This window comes from Oncorhynchus keta, chromosome 32 (assembly GCF_023373465.1).
Source record: "Oncorhynchus keta strain PuntledgeMale-10-30-2019 chromosome 32, Oket_V2, whole genome shotgun sequence".
Classification (NCBI taxonomy): domain Eukaryota; kingdom Metazoa; phylum Chordata; class Actinopteri; order Salmoniformes; family Salmonidae; genus Oncorhynchus; species Oncorhynchus keta.
Genome location: NC_068452.1, coordinates 24,029,958 through 24,049,494, shown reverse-complemented (window position 1 = coordinate 24,049,494; position 19,537 = coordinate 24,029,958). Strand labels below are relative to the sequence as shown.

At 43.6% G+C, this 19,537-nt stretch overlaps 1 protein-coding gene across 50 annotated transcripts; it reads right to left on the bottom strand.

The window, feature by feature from the left end:
* Positions 1–608: 608 nt before the first annotated feature.
* LOC118384521 (G-protein coupled estrogen receptor 1) lies at positions 609–10,784 on the bottom strand. Of its 50 annotated transcripts, none has more exons than XM_052490949.1 (8): positions 10,559–10,784; positions 3,232–3,484; positions 2,891–3,076; positions 2,829–2,859; positions 2,736–2,797; positions 2,674–2,704; positions 2,581–2,642; positions 609–2,549 (listed from the first exon to the last, which is right to left on the bottom strand). In XM_052490949.1, the coding sequence occupies exon 8, from the start codon at positions 2,184–2,186 to the stop codon at positions 1,080–1,082; it is 1,107 nt and encodes a 368-aa protein (XP_052346909.1). In that variant the 5' UTR covers positions 2,187–2,549; positions 2,581–2,642; positions 2,674–2,704; positions 2,736–2,797; positions 2,829–2,859; positions 2,891–3,076; positions 3,232–3,484; positions 10,559–10,784; the 3' UTR covers positions 609–1,079. The 50 variants fall into 50 exon arrangements, with proteins under 50 accessions (XP_052346909.1, XP_052346916.1, XP_052346915.1 ...); XM_052490956.1 differs by lacking the exon at positions 2,581–2,642 and having other exon boundaries at positions 609–2,456; positions 2,519–2,549; XM_052490955.1 differs by lacking the exon at positions 2,674–2,704 and having other exon boundaries at positions 609–2,456; positions 2,519–2,549; positions 2,612–2,642.
* Between the last annotated feature and the right edge of the window lie 8,753 nt (positions 10,785–19,537).

Below are 19,537 nucleotides of genomic sequence, written 5' to 3'. Positions count from 1 at the left end.
AGCATCCGTCTTTAGAATGAGTATCGGTCTTGACTATAGATATATTTAGCGTTCTTCAAATACAACTGTTTGTGTATCCTTGAGGAAAATGAGCATTCATGTTTCCTTTGCTATCGACCTTGATTTGAAGAATATTTTTGTTAAAAACATTTCAAATGAATTCTGTAAACATAGGAGAAAATCAAAGGCAAAGAAGCTTTTTTTCTGACGTCTGGGCACATGCAGCAGGTCACCACCTACCATTTGTTTTCATATGTAGAAAAATGATTTGTTTAGATTTGTGGAAGGCATATCCTGTCTTTTACTTCCACTTTTTGTAATACACTTAAGGTTGTCAGTACTAAGTCAGCAAAGAGCTTCTCAACGGCTTCCTAAAAAACAAATGTTTATTTTATTTATTTAAATAAAAGTGGTGTTAGTGGTCAATTGCTTGCACAGGCAAACAAAGAAAAGGACATCTACTTACAATACAGTGAATTGTCAGTACATAAAAAACGATCCAACAACAGGTGTGTCTAGCAGTCTTATGGGTTACCCAAACAGTTCTGAGCAGTATACAGTGTTACAATAACCACACTGGGGTCAAGGAGAAGCAAGTCACTGGTCCCTTTGATGTGTCTGTTTTAATTTGTTCCCACACTGTCATTTCTCTGAGTAGATTGTTGCGGTTTCATGACAGGTATAGCTTTGTTACATTAGAATAATGACTTTGTCTTTTGATAAGCGAAGAGAAGATATTGAAAGAACACCAAACCTGGTATTTTCATCAATTTGCCTTCTCCATTTTCCAAATGTTTATTTATTACCCTAATATCATTATTTCAATCTAATGAAGATACACAGTGTGTTCTCCACCCGCGCTTACAGGAGACAAAATGGCTGCCTCATGGTCAGTTTCAGTTTTCCTCCATGGTATCTCTACCACTTATAAGAAGCTGAATTCTGGAAGCCTTGAGTGTGTCATGAAGATAATTCCCAGGATCCTGCTGGGTAGACACAGCAGCACATAGCTCTTCCTCCCCCCTGGACTTCTGTTACATCCTAACCTTTCATACAAAGATGTTGCTGATCCTGCAGCGTTACACCTCCGACACCTCACTCCTCACAGGTATGTGTAAATCTAGGGTGTGGTGGCAGAAGCGGTAGAGCACGGACCAGCTGGCCTTCTGCTTGATGAAGAGTCTTAGCTTGTCCCTGAAGGTCTCCCCCAGGAAGCTGTAGATGATGGGGTTGAGGCAGCTGTTGGAGAAGGCGGCCAGGTTGACGATGTGGCCCGTCAGCGGGTAGTCGTGCCACAGGTGGCCGCTGAAGGTGCTGCGCTGGGCCGGGTCGTCCGTGCCATGCAGCAGCTGGATGCTGATGAAGATGTTCTCAGGCAGCCAGCAGATGAAGAACACCAGCACCACCACCCCGATCATCCTCAGGGCCTTCTGTCTGCGAGGCCACAGTCCCCGGTGCTTCTGCGCCCGCATCAAGATACGCACGATCAGCGAGTAGCACAGGCCGATGACGGAGAAGGGCACCAGGAAGCCGATGGTCACCTCTAACCACTGGATCTCAAAGACATTGGCGAAGCAGAAGTGCACCTCGCCGCGGTGCTGGGTCTGGACAATGGTGAAGGGGAGCAGCGTAGCCAGGATGGAGGCCATCCAGATGAGGCTGCAGCTGAGCTTGGCGTGCTGCATGGTCCTCAGAGGACTACTGCTCATGGAGCTGGCCAGAGCCACGTAGCGATCAAAGCTCATCCATGTCAGGAAAAAGATGCTGCTGTACATATTGACCTGCAGGAATAAGGACATGAAGGTACACAGAACAGCGTACTCATAGTACTTCTCATTGAGGTTGAAGACCTCGATGAGGGAGTCTGCCACCAGGATGAGGTCTGCGACCGCCAGGTTGACAAAGTAAAGGTCCGGGATGGTCATCTTCTCCCTGTGGTTGAGGTTGACCACCAGGATGAGTATATTCCCAATGAAGCCGATGGGAAAGAGGAGGATGGTGTAGAGGCAGGAGAGGAAGAGGCCGATGGTGTAGAACTGATAGGTGTCTGGGTTCTCAGACCCGTCCGTGACGTTGTAGTCATATGAGGTGTTTAGTTGCTCCGTACCGTTGACATATGCCTGAACCAGACAGGTGGTCTGCACTTCCATACTGCCTGTGTCTTTGCTTTGAAGGTCTTGAATCATAGGTCATATAGCCTACATATTTCAATCGTGTCAGTGTCCGATTCTCTGTCTCGAAAGGTTCTCTCATCTATGCTCCATTTGCATGCTGACAGAAGTCAGTTCTTATAATATAGAAATAGTTTAAGGGTTATCTGACCCCATGTTTATATCAAGGTTTGCCTAGCAATAGATGACAGAGGGTACAGACACAGAGCAGCACCTCCATGTTTTGATATCACCCCTTCTTATCGGCAGAGGCTGCTAGGGCTTACATGATCCAAGTGGTTCAACCTAAGGGCTTACATGATCCATGTCGTTCAACCTAAGGGCTTACATGATCCATGTGGTCCAACCTAAGGGCTTACATGATCCAAGTGGTTCAACCTAAGGGCTTACATGATCCATGTCGTTCAACCTAAGGGCTTACATGATCCATGTGGTCCAACCTAAGGGCTTACATGATCCAAGTGGTTCAACCTAAGGGCTTACATTATCCATGTGGTCCAACCTAAGGGCTTACATGATCCAAGTGGTTCAACCTAAGGGCTTACATGATCCATGTCGTTCAACCTAAGGGCTTACATGATCCATGTGGTCCAACCTAAGGGCTTACATGATCCAAGTGGTTCAACCTAAGGGCTTACATGATCCATGTGGTCCAACCTAAGGGCTTACATGATCCAAGTGGTTCAACCTAAGGGCTTACATGATCCATGTGGTTCAACCTAAGAGCTTACATGATCCATGTGGTTCAACCTAAGGGCTTACATGATCCATGTGGTTCAACCTAAGGGCTTACATGATCCATGTGGTTCAACCTAAGGGCTTACATGATCCATGTGGTCCAACCTAAGGGCTTACATGATCCATGTGGTCCAACCTAAGAGCTTACATGATCCATGTGGTTCAACCTAAGGGCTTACATGATCCATGTGGTCCAACCTAAGGGCTTACATGATCCATGTGGTCCAACCTAAGGGCTTACATGATCCATGTGGTCCAACCTAAGGGCTTACATGATCCATGTGGTCCAACCTAAGAGCTTACATGATCCATGTGGTCCAACCTAAGAGCTTACATGATCCTTGTGGTCCAACCTAAGAGCTTACATGATCCATGTGGTTCAACCTAAGGGCTTACATGATCCATGTGGTTCAACCTAAGGACCAACATGTACTTAGGGACTTTGCTTCTTTCTCTTTTTTTGAGCCGTTTGTTTTTCACACGTTCTGATTCCAGTGCTGGATTTTCTCATCCAGTCCATGTGCATGTTTATTCACCCAACCTCAGCCTGTGACGCTATTGCTGTGACACCTGAGCTGTGGAGAAGACAGAAGAAGAAAGTCATTACATGAAAGAAGGATTATGTGCTCAGCAGCCTTTGGTCAAATGACATATGTCTGGTTGTCTGTCTAGTGACTGAGCACATATCAAACTCCAAAGGACCAGAGGTTTCATCTCAGGTAAAAAAAAAGATTTACTGGTATCGAACTGTATACACAGCAATCAATCATATATGATGGTTGAACTCAACCGTTTGTCTCTACTAATTCCGAGATGAGACGAAGTTCGTTGGTGGTTACCAAAGGACATTAAAATGCACATTCTCAGGCTTAAACAGATTCATTGAAAACCAGCTGCTTTGAAATCTTCAGCCAATCCTAGATCAGTCTGCTCCAGACTGAATTTTTATTAATTGGTGGGATGGTGGGAAAATAGATTTGAAGCTAATTAACATTGAACAAAACCATTCTAAATCTGATGTTTTGGCTAGAGCAGGGCACATGATTTCTATACAAGTAAGAGACAGCCCTTGTTATATTCTTGATAAGCAAATATCATTAATCCGTGAGATGATATGTTTATATTCCTAAACAGTGACGCAGTAAAGACATTTCATAAATCAATGTTCAATCAATGTTTTATTCACTTAACCTTTATTTAACTAGGCAAGTCAGTTAAAAACAAATTCTTATTTACAATGACGGCCTACCAAAAGGCAAAAGGCCTCCTGCGGGGACAGGGGTTGGGATTAAAAATTAAAATATTGGACAAAACACACATCACGACAAGAGAGACAACACTACATAAAGAGAGACCTAAGACAACAACATAGCATGGCAGCAACACATGACAAAACAGCATGGGAGCAACACAACATGACAACAACATGGTAGCAACAAAACATGGCAGCAGAACAAACATGGTACAGTAGCAGCACAAAACAGGGTACAAACATTATTGGACACAGACAACAGCACAAAGGGCAAGAAGGTAGAGACAACAATACATCACGCAAAGCAGCCACAACTGTAAGTAAGAGATTGAGATTGAGATAAAACGGTCCACTTTGAGTGTTTGTTGCAGCCTTTTCCAGTCGCTGTTTTTTCTTCACTTTACATTTGCTTAGTTTTATTATTGATAACAGATCATGTACAATCATTTATTTAGAGTCTAGATTAGATCAATCTCAAATCAAAATCAAACACAAACACATGCGCCGAATACAACCTTACAGTGAAATGCTTACTTACGGCTCGTAACCAACAATGAAGTTTAAAAAAACAACCAAAAAACATGATCAAATAAGAATAAGAAATAAAAGGAACAAGTCATTAAAGAACAGCAGTAAAATAACAATAGCGAGACTATATACAGGGGGGTACCAGTACAGAGTCAATGTGGAGACCATATACAGGGGGTACAGGTACAGAGTCAATGTGGAGACTATATACAGGGGGGTACCAGTACAGAGTCAATGTGGAGACTATATACAGGGGGTACAGGTACAGAGTCAATGTGGAGACTATATACAGGGGGTACCGGTACAGGGTCAATGTGGAGACTATATACAGGGGGTACAGGTACAGAGTCAATGTGGAGACTATATACAGGGGGTACCGGTACAGAGTCAATGTGGAGACTATATACAGGGGGTACCGGTACAGAGTCAATGTGGAGACTATATACAGGGGGTACAGGTACAGAGTCAATGTGGAGACTATATACAGGGGGTACCGGTACAGAGTCAATGTGGAGACTATATACAGGGGGTACCGGTACAGGGTCAATGTGGAGACTATATACAGGGGGTACCGGTACAGGGTCAATGTGGAGACTATATACAGGGGGTACCGGTACAGGGTCAATGTGGAGACTATATACAGGGGTACCGGTACAGAGTCAATGTGGAGACTATATACAGGGGGTACCGGTACAGAGTCAATGTGGAGACTATATACAGGGGGTACCGGTACAGAGTCAATGTGGAGACTATATACAGGGGGTACAGGTACAGAGTCAATGTGGAGACTATATACAGGGGGTACCGGTACAGAGTCAATGTGGAGACTATATACAGGGGGGTACAGGTACAGAGTCAATGTGGAGACTATATACAGGGGGGTACAGGTACAGAGTCAATGTGGAGACTATATACAGGGGGTACCGGTACAGAGTCAATGTGGAGACTATATACAGGGGGTACCGGTACAGAGTCAATGTGGAGACTATATACAGGGGGTACAGGTACAGAGTCAATGTGGAGACTATATACAGGGGGTACCGGTACAGAGTCAATGTGGAGACTATATACAGGGGGTACAGGTACAGAGTCAATGTGGAGACTATATACAGGGGGTACCGGTACAGAGTCAATGTGGAGACTATATACAGGGGGTACCGGTACAGAGTCAATGTGGAGACTATATACAGGGGGTACCGGTACAGAGTCAATGTGGAGACTATATACAGGGGGTACCGGTACAGAGTCAATGTGGAGACTATATACAGGGGGTACAGGTACAGAGTCAATGTGGAGACTATATACAGGGGGTACTGGTACAGAGTCAATGTGGAGACTATATACAGGGGGGTACAGGTACAGAGTCAATGTGGAGACTATATACAGGGGGGTACAGGTACAGAGTCAATGTGGAGACTATATACAGGGAGTATAGGTACAGAGTCAATGTGTGCGGGCACCGGTTAGTCGAGGTAATTGAGATAATATGTACATGTAGGTAGAGTTCTTAAAGTGATTATGCATATATGATAACAATAGAGAGTAGCAGCGGTGTAAAAGAGGGGGGGACAAATGGAAATAGTCTTGGAAGCCATTTAATTAGATGTTCAGGAGTCTTATGGCTTGGGGGTAAAAGCTGTTTAGAAGCGTCTTGGATCTAGACTTGGTGCTCCGGTACCACTTGCCGTGCAATAGCAGAGAGAACAGTTTATGACTAGGGTGGCTGGAGTCTTTGACAATATTTAGGGCCTTCGTCTGACACCGCCTGCTATAGAGGGCCTGGATGGCAAGAAGCTTTTCCACAGTGATGTACTGGGCCGTACGCACTACCCTCTGTAGTGCCTTGTGGTCAGAGGACGAGCAGTTGCCATACCAGGCAGGGATGCAACCATGCTCTCGATGGTGCAGCTGTAGAACCTTTTGAGGATCTGAGGACCCATGCCAAATCTTTTCTGTCTCCTGAGGGGGAATAGGTTTTGTCGTGCCCTCTTCACAACTGTCTTGGTGTGCTTGGACCATGTTAGTTTGTTGGTGATGTGGACACCAAGGAACTTGAAGCTCTCAACCTGCTCTACTACAGCCCCGTCGATGAGAATGGGGGCGTGCTCGGCTCTCTTTTTCCTGTAGTCCACAATCATCTCTTTTGTCTTGATCAAGTTGAGGGAGAGGTTGTTTTCCTGGCACCACAAGGCCAGGTCTCTGACCTCCTCCCTATAGGTTGTCTCGTCGTTGTCGGTGATCAGGCCTACCACTGTTGTGTCATCGGCAAACTTAATGATGGTGTTGGAGTCGTGCCTGGCCGTGCAGTCATGAGTAAACAGGGAGTACAGGAGGGGACTGAGTACGCACCCCTGAGGGGCCTCTGTGTCGAGGATCAGCGTGGCAGATATGTTGTTCCCTACCCTTACCACCTGGGGGCGGTCTGTCAGGAAGCCCAGGATCCAGTTGCAGAGGGAGGTGTTTAGTACCAGGGTCCTTAGCTTATTGATGAGCTTGAGGGCACCATGGTGTTAAACGCTGAGCTGTAGTCAATGAATAGCATTCTCACATAGGTGTTCCTTTTGGTCAGGGTGGAAAGGGCAGTGTGGAGTGCAATAGAGATTGCATAATCTGTGGATCTATTGGTACAGTATGCAAATTGGAGTGGGTCTAGGGTTTCTGGGATAATGCCTTTCTAAGCAGCCTTTCAAAGCATGTCATGGCTACAGACGTGTAGTCGGGTAGTCATTTAGGCAGGCTACCTTAGTGTTCTTGGGCACAGAAACTATGGTGGTCTGCTTAAAACATGTTGGTATTACAGACTCGGACAGGGAGAGGTGGAAAATGTCAGTGAAGATACTTGCCAGTTGGTTAGCGGATGATCGCAGTACACGTCCTGGTAATCCGTCTGGCCCTGTGGCCTTGTGAATGTTGACCTGTTTAAAGGTCTTACCCACACCGGCTGTGGAGAGAGTGATCACACATTCTTCTGGAACAGCTGGAGCTCTCATGCATGTTTCAGTGTTATTTGCCTCGAAGTGAGCATAGAAGTAGTTTAGCTCGTCTGGTAGGCTCATGTCAATGGGCAGTTCTCCGCTGTGCTTCCCTTTGTAGTCTGTAATGGTTTGCCAAATCCGACGAGCGTCAGAGCCGGTGTAGGATGATTTTTATCTTATTCCTGTTTTGAGGCTTTGCCTGTTTTATGGTTTGTCGTGGGGCATAGCGGAATTTCTTATAAGCTTCTGGGTTAGAGACCCGCTCCTTGAGCGCGGCAGCTCTAGCCTTTAGCTCAGTGCAGATGTTGCCTGTAATCCATGGCTTCTGGTTGGGGTATGTACGTACAGTCACTGTGGGGACAACGTCATCAATGCACTTATTGATGAAGCCAATGACTGATGTGGTGTACTCCTCAATGCCATTGGAGGAATCCCGGAACATATTCCAGTCTGTGCTAGCAAAACAGTCCTGCAGCTTGGCATATGCTTCATCTGACCACTTTTTTATTGATCGAGTCACTGGTGCTTCCTGTTTTAATTTGTGCTTGTAAGCAGGAATCAGGAGGATAGAATTATGGTCAAATTTGCCAAATGGAGGGCGAGGGAGAGCTTTGTATGAATCCCTGTGTGTGGAGTAAAGATGGTCCAGAGTTTTTATCCCTCTGGTTGCACATTTAACATGCTGATAGAAATTTGGTGAGACGGATTTAAGTTTCCTGCATTAAAGTCCCCGGCCACTAGGAGAGCCACCTCTGGGTGAGCGTTTTCCTGTTTGCTTATGGCAGAATACAGCTACGAAAAATACAGATGAAAACTCTCTAGCTTGTCATGGGATACCTTGAGACTTCCTTAGATATCGCGCACCAGCTGTTATTTACAAAAATACAACGCTAATATAACCCTGACTGTTTTGCACACTATCCCAATTTTAATTTCCCCACGTTGGTCTTAGCTAATAGTCTCAGCAACACTTTAAAGGAAAACTAAGTTATATGGTCATTTTGGGATATTATCAACAGGAAAATATCATGAAACCTTTTACTGCAGCATATTGTAAATTATGGTGCATTGTGAGAAAGTGATGTAGGAGGGGAAAGAATTGCTGTATTTCGAACGGTACTGTAATCCATCCCTGTACTGTGTTTTTTGGAGCACCAAAACCCTTTTAATCACTACTAGGTGCATGGTATTGTTGTTTCTGGCCCATTAAAATATTTTGAGGCGTGCCTTGTAAGAGGCTACATTTGTTCCACCTATTAGTAAGAGTGCTGTACCAATTTAACTGGTATGTGGTGTGTGCAATATGAAATACAGTAACTTACATGCTTCTTTGCTGCCTGTAACTTACTGATCAATTCACAGCAACCCCTTTACAGTGTAAATAATATCATGACACTTCCCGTTGCCTGTTTTCCGCCAGTGCAGAGGGAACCTTGACCTTTAGCATGCGTTCACACTCAGACCCTCAAGTCTTTTCATTTACAAAAAGGAAAACCTCTGCAATATTAATGCTGCCTCCTCTCCCCTGAGTGCCGTCTTTCACAGCCCTATCTCAGCCATGAAGCATGTATGCACAGGAAAACTGGATAAATGAGACCTAGGGATCTCATCTCACAGGGAGAATAGCCTCTGAGCCATTTGAGAAACACCCAGGAAGCCTTGCTAACCCAACCATGCAGTATATTACCATTATCCTTTGGCAAACAAACTTTGACTGTCTGCTTTGACTTCCAGCAGAATGAAGGATTTGACACTTGGAGCAATACATCATCTAATGTTTTCACAATTCAGTCTCAAACTGCTGTGATGGTTTTGGAACATATTGCCAATTAAATGGCACTCGTGGCCCTAGAAGGCAGATAAGTGTAGAAAGACATGCCAGCCCACTTAGATTAGACATGGGGACTTTATTTTGATATGGACCAAGATGGATGGCTGATCAAGAATCAACAGGACCCACATTAGGAAAGCTAAGATTAATATAATTCCCGTATAAAGAAAGTTGTATAATTCAAAAGATAAACATACTGGTACATTTTATTTGACCCTTTATGCCGTTTAGTACAGTCATACATGAAAACTCCTGTTATCAAGACTTTTATAGCCTGGGGCAGAATGATGTGAGGCATTCTATCTGTATTAATTAGCTTGATATGTAATTTGTTTATCCTCCATCTGCACTGTCTATAAGCAAGGCTGGTGACCCCATTTTGCGTTATTATACAGTTTTTATCATAACACCCCATTTATAAGCCAGCTAAAAAAGCTTAAGCACCAGGCAAAAAGCTCCCCAAATGGCCCCATTGCAATCAAGCTGGGCATCTATCTCTAGAAACTGAAGAGGGGTTATTTTGTTGTGGACAAAAGAAGAGATGCATGTTGCTAGTGAGACATGAGACTTGACAGCTTCCTGTCTCTCTAGGGAAACAGGATGTCAATCTACCAGTTCAGACATGTAGGTTAGTGTGGAAAAATGAAGAGAGGATTAAGAAAACGATACATCACAAATCACTTTCTGTTCACTGGGCATGAAGGTACAAATGGTCCATCAACCCCAAAAGCAACAGGCAGCTTATCCACTCCAGTCTACACATGTTCATTTTCTTTTGTAGAATGGACTCCCGAATGTCCCCATTTATTACATAATCTTAAATCTGAAAAATAACAACTTGAACTGTCTAATTCGTAACACCATCGAAGTGAAATTAAATCTGACAATGAGCAGAGGGAAAATCCCATTAATCTCTGGTCCTGATTGACTGAAACCTCCCATCCAATTCAAGTTTGCACCTTCTCCTTCTAATATCTGAGACCATTTATTTTCTTCAACTCTGTAATAGTCATAAAACAGCTGCAATATCACACAGGGATGGAGAGCAGAGAAAACCACTTACTTTTCCGTGGTGGGCTTGTTGTCCATCCAGTGTGAAGCTCCAGTGCAGAAGACAGTGGAGTGTCACCGATTTCTAATCCCTGTGTCCAGCTGAGGCTGCACTCCCTGCCTGCGCCACCTGCTGTTCACCCCAACCCAGGGAGAGAGGGAGAGAGAGAGGGGAGCCAGAAGAAGAGGAGCAGAGAGAGCTCTAGAAAACGCAAACACTAGACCTCCTCCCTCATGAAACTTGCTTTGTTTGTGATCATGCTTGTTCCCTCACTCATCTACCCCCTCCTCCTCCTCCTCTCCCCTCCTCCTCCTCTCCCCTCCTCCCTCACGCCTCTCTCCCTGAACCCTAGCTGAATTGCTCAAAGCGTTCAGGCGTTCAGGTTCTGTGACCTAATTATTAACCCAGCGAGGTGTGTGGATGCTATGGGATCTTCTTAAGGTTCCAGATGTATCTTGGCCCAGGTCTCTATGTACATAGTCTATAGTCCAGCTATAGTCCATCTAGTCTGAGCAAGGAAAACACAGCGCTGTACACATCCCGTCAGAGAACACAGTATATCGTTTGTATAAGGTCATAGTCATACATCACTGTACTGTATATACTTTATAGGCATATACCTCATTCCTCTTAGTTATGCCTTTCAAAGGAGTTTGCATTGACATCCTGTTCACAGCAGATCTGTTTAATGTTTCCTTTGCATAGTGAACATATTTCACTAGTTTCGAAAAGCACTGAAAAACATTTGGCATAGGACAGCCTAACTGGGTCCAACTGGAGGGAATCTGGCATGAGTGGCTTTAATGTGGAACTCTAGTAAATACCACTGATGCCACTTTTACCAGCCTGCTTCCAAGGAAAACACAGATGATAAGAAAGCTTACCCGGCGGTAGATGGTAAATAGATTTGTTAGTCCCAAAAGGGTATGCAGAGCTCTCAATCACAAAACGTTTTAGTCACTAACTGTTTTTGTATAGGATACTCATAGATTAGAAGATAATTGTTAGTGAACACCCATGACTATAAACAGATCTTTTTCAAGAGGCCAAATGAGGACAGCCAAGCATGGCTTCCTTATATTTTACAGGTATTAGTTGACCCTGCTATGTATTAAAAGCAAAGTGAGTTGTGAGTTTGCCCCATTCTCCTCATAATTACATTTGATGCCCTTTAGAGGCTTCTGGTTTCTTCAACACGGCTTTGTTATCAAGATGAGAAAAAAAGGAGGAGTAAAGGGAGAAAGCAAAAAAAGAAGGAAGATAATTAACCTCCCGAGCAGAATACATTTTGACGAGAGAAAAGGGGGGAGTGAGAGACAGAGAAGGATGGACACCAGACGATGCTTAGATTAGGCTTATAGTTGAACACTTCCTGTGAGATTGGTCCTCAACATCAGCAAGTGGGTCACAGACAGTCAGTCACAGACAGTCACAGACAGTAGACCCAATTGAAGACTTTATTAAATATATTATGACTGTGTCCCTCTTCCTATTGCGGTTGATGGTGGATAGTGTAGTGCCTCAGTGACAGCTGAGCTATCTGACAGTGTACAGAGCCAGTCTGTGTTTAGACATGGCCATCTGGTGGATGGAACGGAACTGCTCATGTAACTACCATACTAACTGCTCTACATCGCCATTCACACCGTGTATCTGAGGCAGGCAGACTGATGCTGCTCATTTTGGCCTTGACACACAAACAGGAAGCTCTTCTTCACAGGGGGCTTATTTCTTTATGCATTGTGTAACTGATCTCAGTACAGATGCACAGGCTAACACACAAAGATCCTGTTGGCATAAACAAACTATTTCCACACTAAATTATACACTCAGTGTACAAAACATTAAGAACACCTGCTCTTTCTGACAGACTGACCAGGTGAAACCAGGTGAAAGCTATGATCCCTTATTAATGTCCGTTGTTAAATCCACTTCAGTCAGTGTAGATGAAGGGGAGGAGACAGGTTAAAGAAGGATGTTTAAGCCTTAAAACCTCTACAGGATCGGTGTCCCTCCCATTTCCCAGTCAGGATCGAGTCAAAGATGCACGGAGCAAAGTACAGAGAGATCCTTGATGAAAACCTGCGCCAGAGCACTCAGGACCTCAGACTGGGGCGAAGGTTCACCTTCCAACAGGACAACGTCCCTAAGCACACAGCCAAGACAACGCAGGAGTGCCTTCAGGACAAGTCTCTGAATGTCCTTGAGCTGCCCAGCCAGAGCCCGGACTTGAACCCGATTGCACATCACTGGGGAGACATGAAAATCGCTGTGCAGCAACACTCCCTATCCAAACAGACAGAGCTTGAGAGGATCTGCAGGGAAGGAAAAAAGTTAGACCAGAGAATCTTGTTTCTCATGGTCTGAGAGTCTTTAGGTGGCTTTTGGTAAACTCCAAGCGGGCTGTCATGTGCCTTTTACTGAGGAGTGTCTTCCGTCTGGCCACTCTACCATAAAGGCCTGATTGGAGCCATGCACAACGTGATGCCATGCTCAACATAAAAAAACAGTTCAGTTTATTATAGAATTGTGGACTGCCATGGTAAAGCCATGTGAACAAATCCAATGAAATCACAGTTTCTGACTACATACACTGTATCATATTATTTATGTTGTTGATTTATAAAATATATATATGTTTTGAGAAACCTCATACTTGAAAGACGCACTCCAGCTATTTAAAAAAAAACTTTCCCATTGAAAAACAATATCCCATGTGTAAATACAGTAATGTATTCACACTCTTATTAATTAAAGAAATATGTTTTGAGTAAAAAGTTTTTTGTTGTTGACATAACTGCAAACTTCATTCAAGGAGTTGGTCTCATGGTGCCCTCTGATGCCATTGGCCTCCCCCTTGCTTGCGGGAACAATAGAGGAGCAATAGAGAACAAAAGAGGACAAAAGAGGAAAGACCGAACCCTCCACTTGTGCCATGTCATGAGGATATCTGGACCACCTTGAGATGTGCCTTTTGTTAAGTAAATCAGCTGATAAATAAAATGAAACGGAGACTGGAGTGCGACTTGAAGCCCAGTTTAGGAGTAATGCGGAATCAATCATTTTTTATTCTGCTTTACGGAAAATGTATGTACGGAGTCAGCCAAGCTAAGGCAGGAGCAAGCATGATTCTGCACATGACAAGGATGCAATAGATGTATGGTCTCTCCACAGATTCTGAGATTCTATGGTATTCTTACAATCATGGACATGTTTTTGACTACTTCAAATGCAGAGTCATTATGGGTAATCCCAAAGAGTTTTCACACCCAGAGTTCCAAGTGACCAATGTGGGGTTTGTGGAGTCATTGGGAGAAAGAAAATGGTCTTCCTTAGTAGTTACTATTCTGTGAAGGCACAACCTAGAGTCAAGCCAATGTAAAGTAGCTCATCATGTCATTAAAACAACCTTGTGAAAGCGACATGTTCTAATTTCTGTCAAAAATATATATTTATATCGAAGAAGTCCCTTTGATTTGACGGCCTGCGTGACCGTTCGACCCGATGGCGTGTTTCTGTGCATGAGCGTAAGCTAGCTAAAGTCGCTATGACATCGACTACAGACATGATAGGTATTTCTATTGGAGAAGCAGTTTCTGGACCTCTTCATGTATATTCTCTTTGACAGTACTCTCTGTAAGTGGTTCACTGTGCAGTCTGGAGTGAGACAGGTCAGGGGTCATTCATCTCTCCTATCCTTTACTTTATTACCATTGAATGGATCATGACCAAAACCACATCATACAAATTCAGAGGTATTGACCCTCTTCTCTCAGCTGTAGCATCTCTTAACAACATCCTTTCATTCTGCATTTAGGCAACTCATCCCATTTGGATGTCCACCTAGAATAGAAAAGCTACAGTTGAAGTCAGAAGTTTACATACACCTTAGCCAAATACATTTAAACTCGGTTTTTCACAATTCCTGACATTTAATCCTAGTAAAGATTAAGTAAAGATTCAGTTTGTGAAGATTCAGTTAGGATCACCAGTTTATTTTAAGAATGTGAAATGTCAGAATAATAGTAGAGAGAATGATTTATTTCAGCTTTTATTTCTTTCATCACATTCCCAGTTGGTCAGAAGTTTACATACACTCAATTAGTATTTGGTTGCATTGCTTTTAAATTGTTTAACTTGGCTCAAATGTTTCGGGTAGCCTTGCACAAGCTTCCCACAATAAGTTGGTTGAATTTTGGCCCATTCCTCCTGACAGAGTTGGCACTTGTCTCTTATGATAAAAAATATGTAACTAAGTGAGGGAATATGGAAAATAATGTGTAAGTATTCTGTGAACAAAACAAATACTAGAAACCAGCACACTTCTCCAGCCACGTGTGAAAGGCCAAGTAAAAACACATGATGAACAGGTCACAATGAGGCTGGAGTAGGTTTTTAGCAGTGAATTTTGTATTCACTGATGACATTTGTATTTAAAGTTTTGCAAAAGGTGGTCTAAGACATGCAAAAAGTGTACTGTTTGGAAGTTGGAATTATTTTGGAATTGACAAACATTTGCAGGTAGCCTACTTTTTTAAGTGATTTGTTCGGCAATCAGATGAAAACCTCATGACTTGTTGTAGAATAAGAAAAATAGAGACCCCCTGAATGTCACAGTGTAATTCGCACTCTGTAGGTTTCAACACAGATCCAAAAATTGTTTGTAGCAACTGAGAAAAACTGTTGTCAAATACTGGTGCATCATCAATAGATGACCACTGGGAGGCACACTAGTATTAATAATTGATGATTTATGAACTTAACAAAAACAAAATCCTTTTTGTGGATATAGTTGTGTCAAGAGTCAAGAGAGCTTGTATATTATGAAAAATAGCAACAAAATGTGTGTTTACTGCAGATGTGATTCACAGTGGTCATACACTCTTAGACAAAAAGGGTTCCAAAAGGGTTCGTTGACTGTCCCCATCGGAGCATCCTTTAGGTTCCAGGTAGAACACTTTTTAGTTCCAGGTTCTACCTGGACGCAAATAGAGTTCTTCAAAGGTTTCTCCTATGGCAGGGATGGGCAACGCTGATGGGGGAGGGGCCACAACAAAATGGAACTCACCACCCCCACCATTTTAGTAGCCTCATCTTGACAGCAAAGAGAAGGAAACAAATCAAGTTAATTTCCTCTGTTCTGCACATTTTGCCATGGGGCGTAGAGAAAATGTTTCCATTTAAAAGCAAGTTTTCTGCAATTCTACACATTTTGCCATAGGGCAAAGATCATTTTTAAATGTTATAACTAGTTTCAGGCAATTCGACGAATTCTGCCAATAGGGTGGATGTTTACAGTTTTTAATATGATTACTGATGATCAATGGGCCCCACCCCGGTTGATAATTCGACCATCTTATTACAAGTTTAGATAGCTGGCTGCTAACTTACCAATCTAGAAAAAAATGTAGCTGACATGGGCTAATTGAGTGACTGCTGATGAACAACCAAATGTATCATTTGTGCTTACTCTACTCTATTACTCTAACTCTCAACAGTAAGTTGAGACCCCGACTGAGCTTCTTTTCTTTTTTTATTGGTCCGTGGGCCTGCAATGGGTACAGCTAAAGAACTCTTTTAGGTTCTAGATAGCACCTTTTTTCTAGTACAACAGACTTGTTTGTGCCTCCCTGGCAAAGCGAGTGTTAGAAGAGATCATGGTGTACTTCATATCCCCACCTGGCAGAGGTCAGAGTGTACTGACCTGGGATCAGTTGATGTGGCTGTTGTTGTGACACACCCACAGTGAACTGTGCACGTGCGCTCTGAAAAGCAGGTCCAGCTGCCTCCTTGAACAGTGCACTAGTCTTCTTGGGTGACACCCCAATGGCTCCCACCGACGCTGGCAAAGGTGTGTTGGGAGGAGTAGGAGGAGGTGTGTGTGTGTGTGCGTGTGTGCGTGTGTGTGTGTGTGTGTGTGTGTGTGTGTGTGTGTGTGTGTGTGTGTGTGTGCGTGCGTGCGTGCGTGCGTGCGTGTGTGTGTGTGTGTGTGTGTGTGTGCCACACACGTTGTTGTTGGTGTTGCATTTGGAAAGAACAACATTATCTGAAAGAATGACTGATCTGTGTGCCACATTGGACATCCTTTGAGCCATAATGTAAAGATGTTCCTTGTTTATTGATAACAATGAGTCATTGTTCATGGCTGTCTGACAGGCTAATTAGACAGATGATATGATGTACGTTGATAGTACTCCCTGACGGATAATGACCTACTGCTTAGATTCTCAGTTTGAGTGGGTGTTTGATAATAGGATGAAGAAAGAGGGGTAGGGTGGGGGATTTGTTGTGATTCTTGCAAAAACATGTCAAAGCAGTAATCCTTCCACAACTCATACCCCTTGGTACCAGCAGCACAAAAGAAAGGCTCACCATCAAAGAAAGAACAACAACACATACCGCAACAAGTAACGAACAAGACAATGTGAACAGCATCCAAATGTTATTAGTGGAGTGCCGTGCCAGTTTTCTGTCTGTGGGTTCTGGGGGAAAGGAGGTGGGAGGTCTATTGGGCTTCAATAAACTGGGGAGAAGAACACATTCATCTGCCTTCACTTAACAGGCCTTTCTGCCTGGCATGCTGCTGGCTCTCTGACAGTCTTCCAGACCCACAACCACAGCCTCATGATGGGGCATCCGACACGGACAGGATCCTCCAGCAGTTCCAGGACCCTGCTTGATATTCTGCTGACGCTGTTCTCATTTTTGATTCTCTGGTCCCCATCTGAGGGAGAGGGAGAAGAGATCATAGAGTATGGCTGGCAGGCGAGGGAGGGTGGATAGTGTTTCAAAAATCTGCTTTGGTCTGGTTGTCTTCCCAGCGGAGGGGAGAGGATAGGGTGGGACAGGGAGGATGATTTCACTGAGCGTCTCTAAAGTTAACCTCCCCACCCCAAATCCATGTTGTGTAGTACAGCTTGTCATCAGCCGTCAGAGGAAGTTACAGGGACAGGACAATAGTGTAGCCAGAGTTCAACTCCACTCTGATCATGAGGTCATTGCCCTCATCATCCGTCCTACAGTGCTGTTGTCATAGGAGATAAGCAAATTCCTAGCCAACTGACAAGACTGGAAATACCGTCCGACTGCAAGCCTGATTCAGTGTGCTCGAGGTTACAGAATTTAGGCTTGTCTTGCACTTGATTTTGGTACATGTCATTGAAGGAACCGACTGGCTGTGTTTTGAAAGATCTTGTGAGGGATCATGGTGTCAGCCAACCGAAACAGCTAGGTTTAAGTGATAAACCAAATGTGCAAGCTACATAGGTGGTCGAGCATGTTCTAAGGCACATGTAAGCTCCCGTTTAACCTAATTAACAGCAGGTCACAGTTAATAGCATAGCAGCTCATTATACTATGTTAGCGTGTTAACTGCATTAACCCTCTGTTAGCTGGTATAATAGCTTTTCATGCTATTTCTGCAACCTGAAACATAGCTTAAATACATGCTTTTCTCTTGTTGTTCATCCAATGAACTTAGAGAGCCCCTGGCCAAATGCTATGTATATTTAGTAACTCAGCAAATAGACCATAGGATACGAGGGTAAAGGGGTCAGTGGCAAACATGGTGACCTCACCAATGTCTTTTCATCAAGAACATCAACATTCTGTCCTGGCCAGGCTATAGCAGGTTGTTGTTGTTTGATAGCTGCTCCACATGTGTAGCTCTGACAATGGAGCTGAGGGGGAGACAATTAGTTGATTTTGTCCAGGCACAGGGTCATGTCCTGTTGTCTGTCCTCAGGCTAGTTGGCAGCATGTTTCAATGCTCTTCACCTAGATAGGACTTCCTGTGTTCTTGGAAACAGCTTCCCTCTCCCATTTGGAACTTGCAGCTGACACACAGAATATAGTATATCGACCGATGGATATTATCGTACAGACCATTGTTCATTTATGGAAATAACTACAAATGACGACATGCAGCCACAAAGTAGTCTATTTATTTCAGCAACTAAAATGGTTAACATGTTATCATAGTGAGGGAAACATAAACGGATGATGGTCAGTGTGTTGTTTTCTTAATACTGCTTTATTTTGGGTCTACCTTAAGAAACTCCTATTCTCAGAAGGGAACTGCTTCCATGGCAACCGTTTTCAATTCACTCCATTATCATATCATTTCCAGATGCACAGTCGGTAGTATTTTAAGCCTTCTCTTTTAAACTATGGCTGCACTGTTTGGCAAGACCTATAGCTACGAGTAGTGTGTAATGTACTGTGTATGTTGCACGACTGTGCAGACTCAGGACTTCCTAAAGCCTGAACATTTACAGTATCTATCAACAGTAGCTGAAGCAGCAGCAACTGATCATTAAGTAATTTTTTTCCCCCCAGCGGGGAATCCCTTTAAAGTTGATTAAAGGGTTGCCCTTTATGCAATGGTGCTTTCATTTGGTTAAGCTCAAATTTCATCATCTCAAAAGTAATTACAAATGTCCACTGAGACGGTTTGAGTTAGTGTGAGGGGTCTGTTGAGTATAAACCCTGCCAAAGTCTCCAGGGCTATATCTAATGTCTCTCACCTTTCCCCCATGCTGGAATACGTTAGAACCATGTGTACACTCCTTCTACTCCTCTCGGTTGGACATTCTAACAAAACAACTCGCTATTTAATCTCTTCACTTTTCTGCTTCCTCGGACTCCTTTATCTCCAGCACGACTCCCACATCAGCTGCCCCACACGGTTATTGTATATTAGAACAATATTGCTCTTGTTGAGAATTGCAACAACACTGGGCTGTATAACCAGGCCCACGGATGTCGAAAGAATTCACAGAACGCCTGGATTGTTCCTGTTTTACACAGTGTGGTTAAAGGGACGTGCCACAGCCACGGTTACCCTAGTGGGTTTACAATGCAGACAGAGAGTCTATTCTAGGTCTCAGTATATGAAGAAATTAACGTTGGAAATGTGTCCCGCTGTCATACAGATTCTTCTTCTAATTCTTTTTTTTTTTTTTTTTTACCTCTATAGCGCACAACGGCAGC

What these genes read in the sequence shown, in the direction of transcription:
- LOC118384521 (XM_052490936.1), bottom strand. Translation starts at nt 2,186, where the DNA reads ATGATTCAAGACCTTCAAAGCAAAGACACAGGCAGTATGGAAGTGCAG.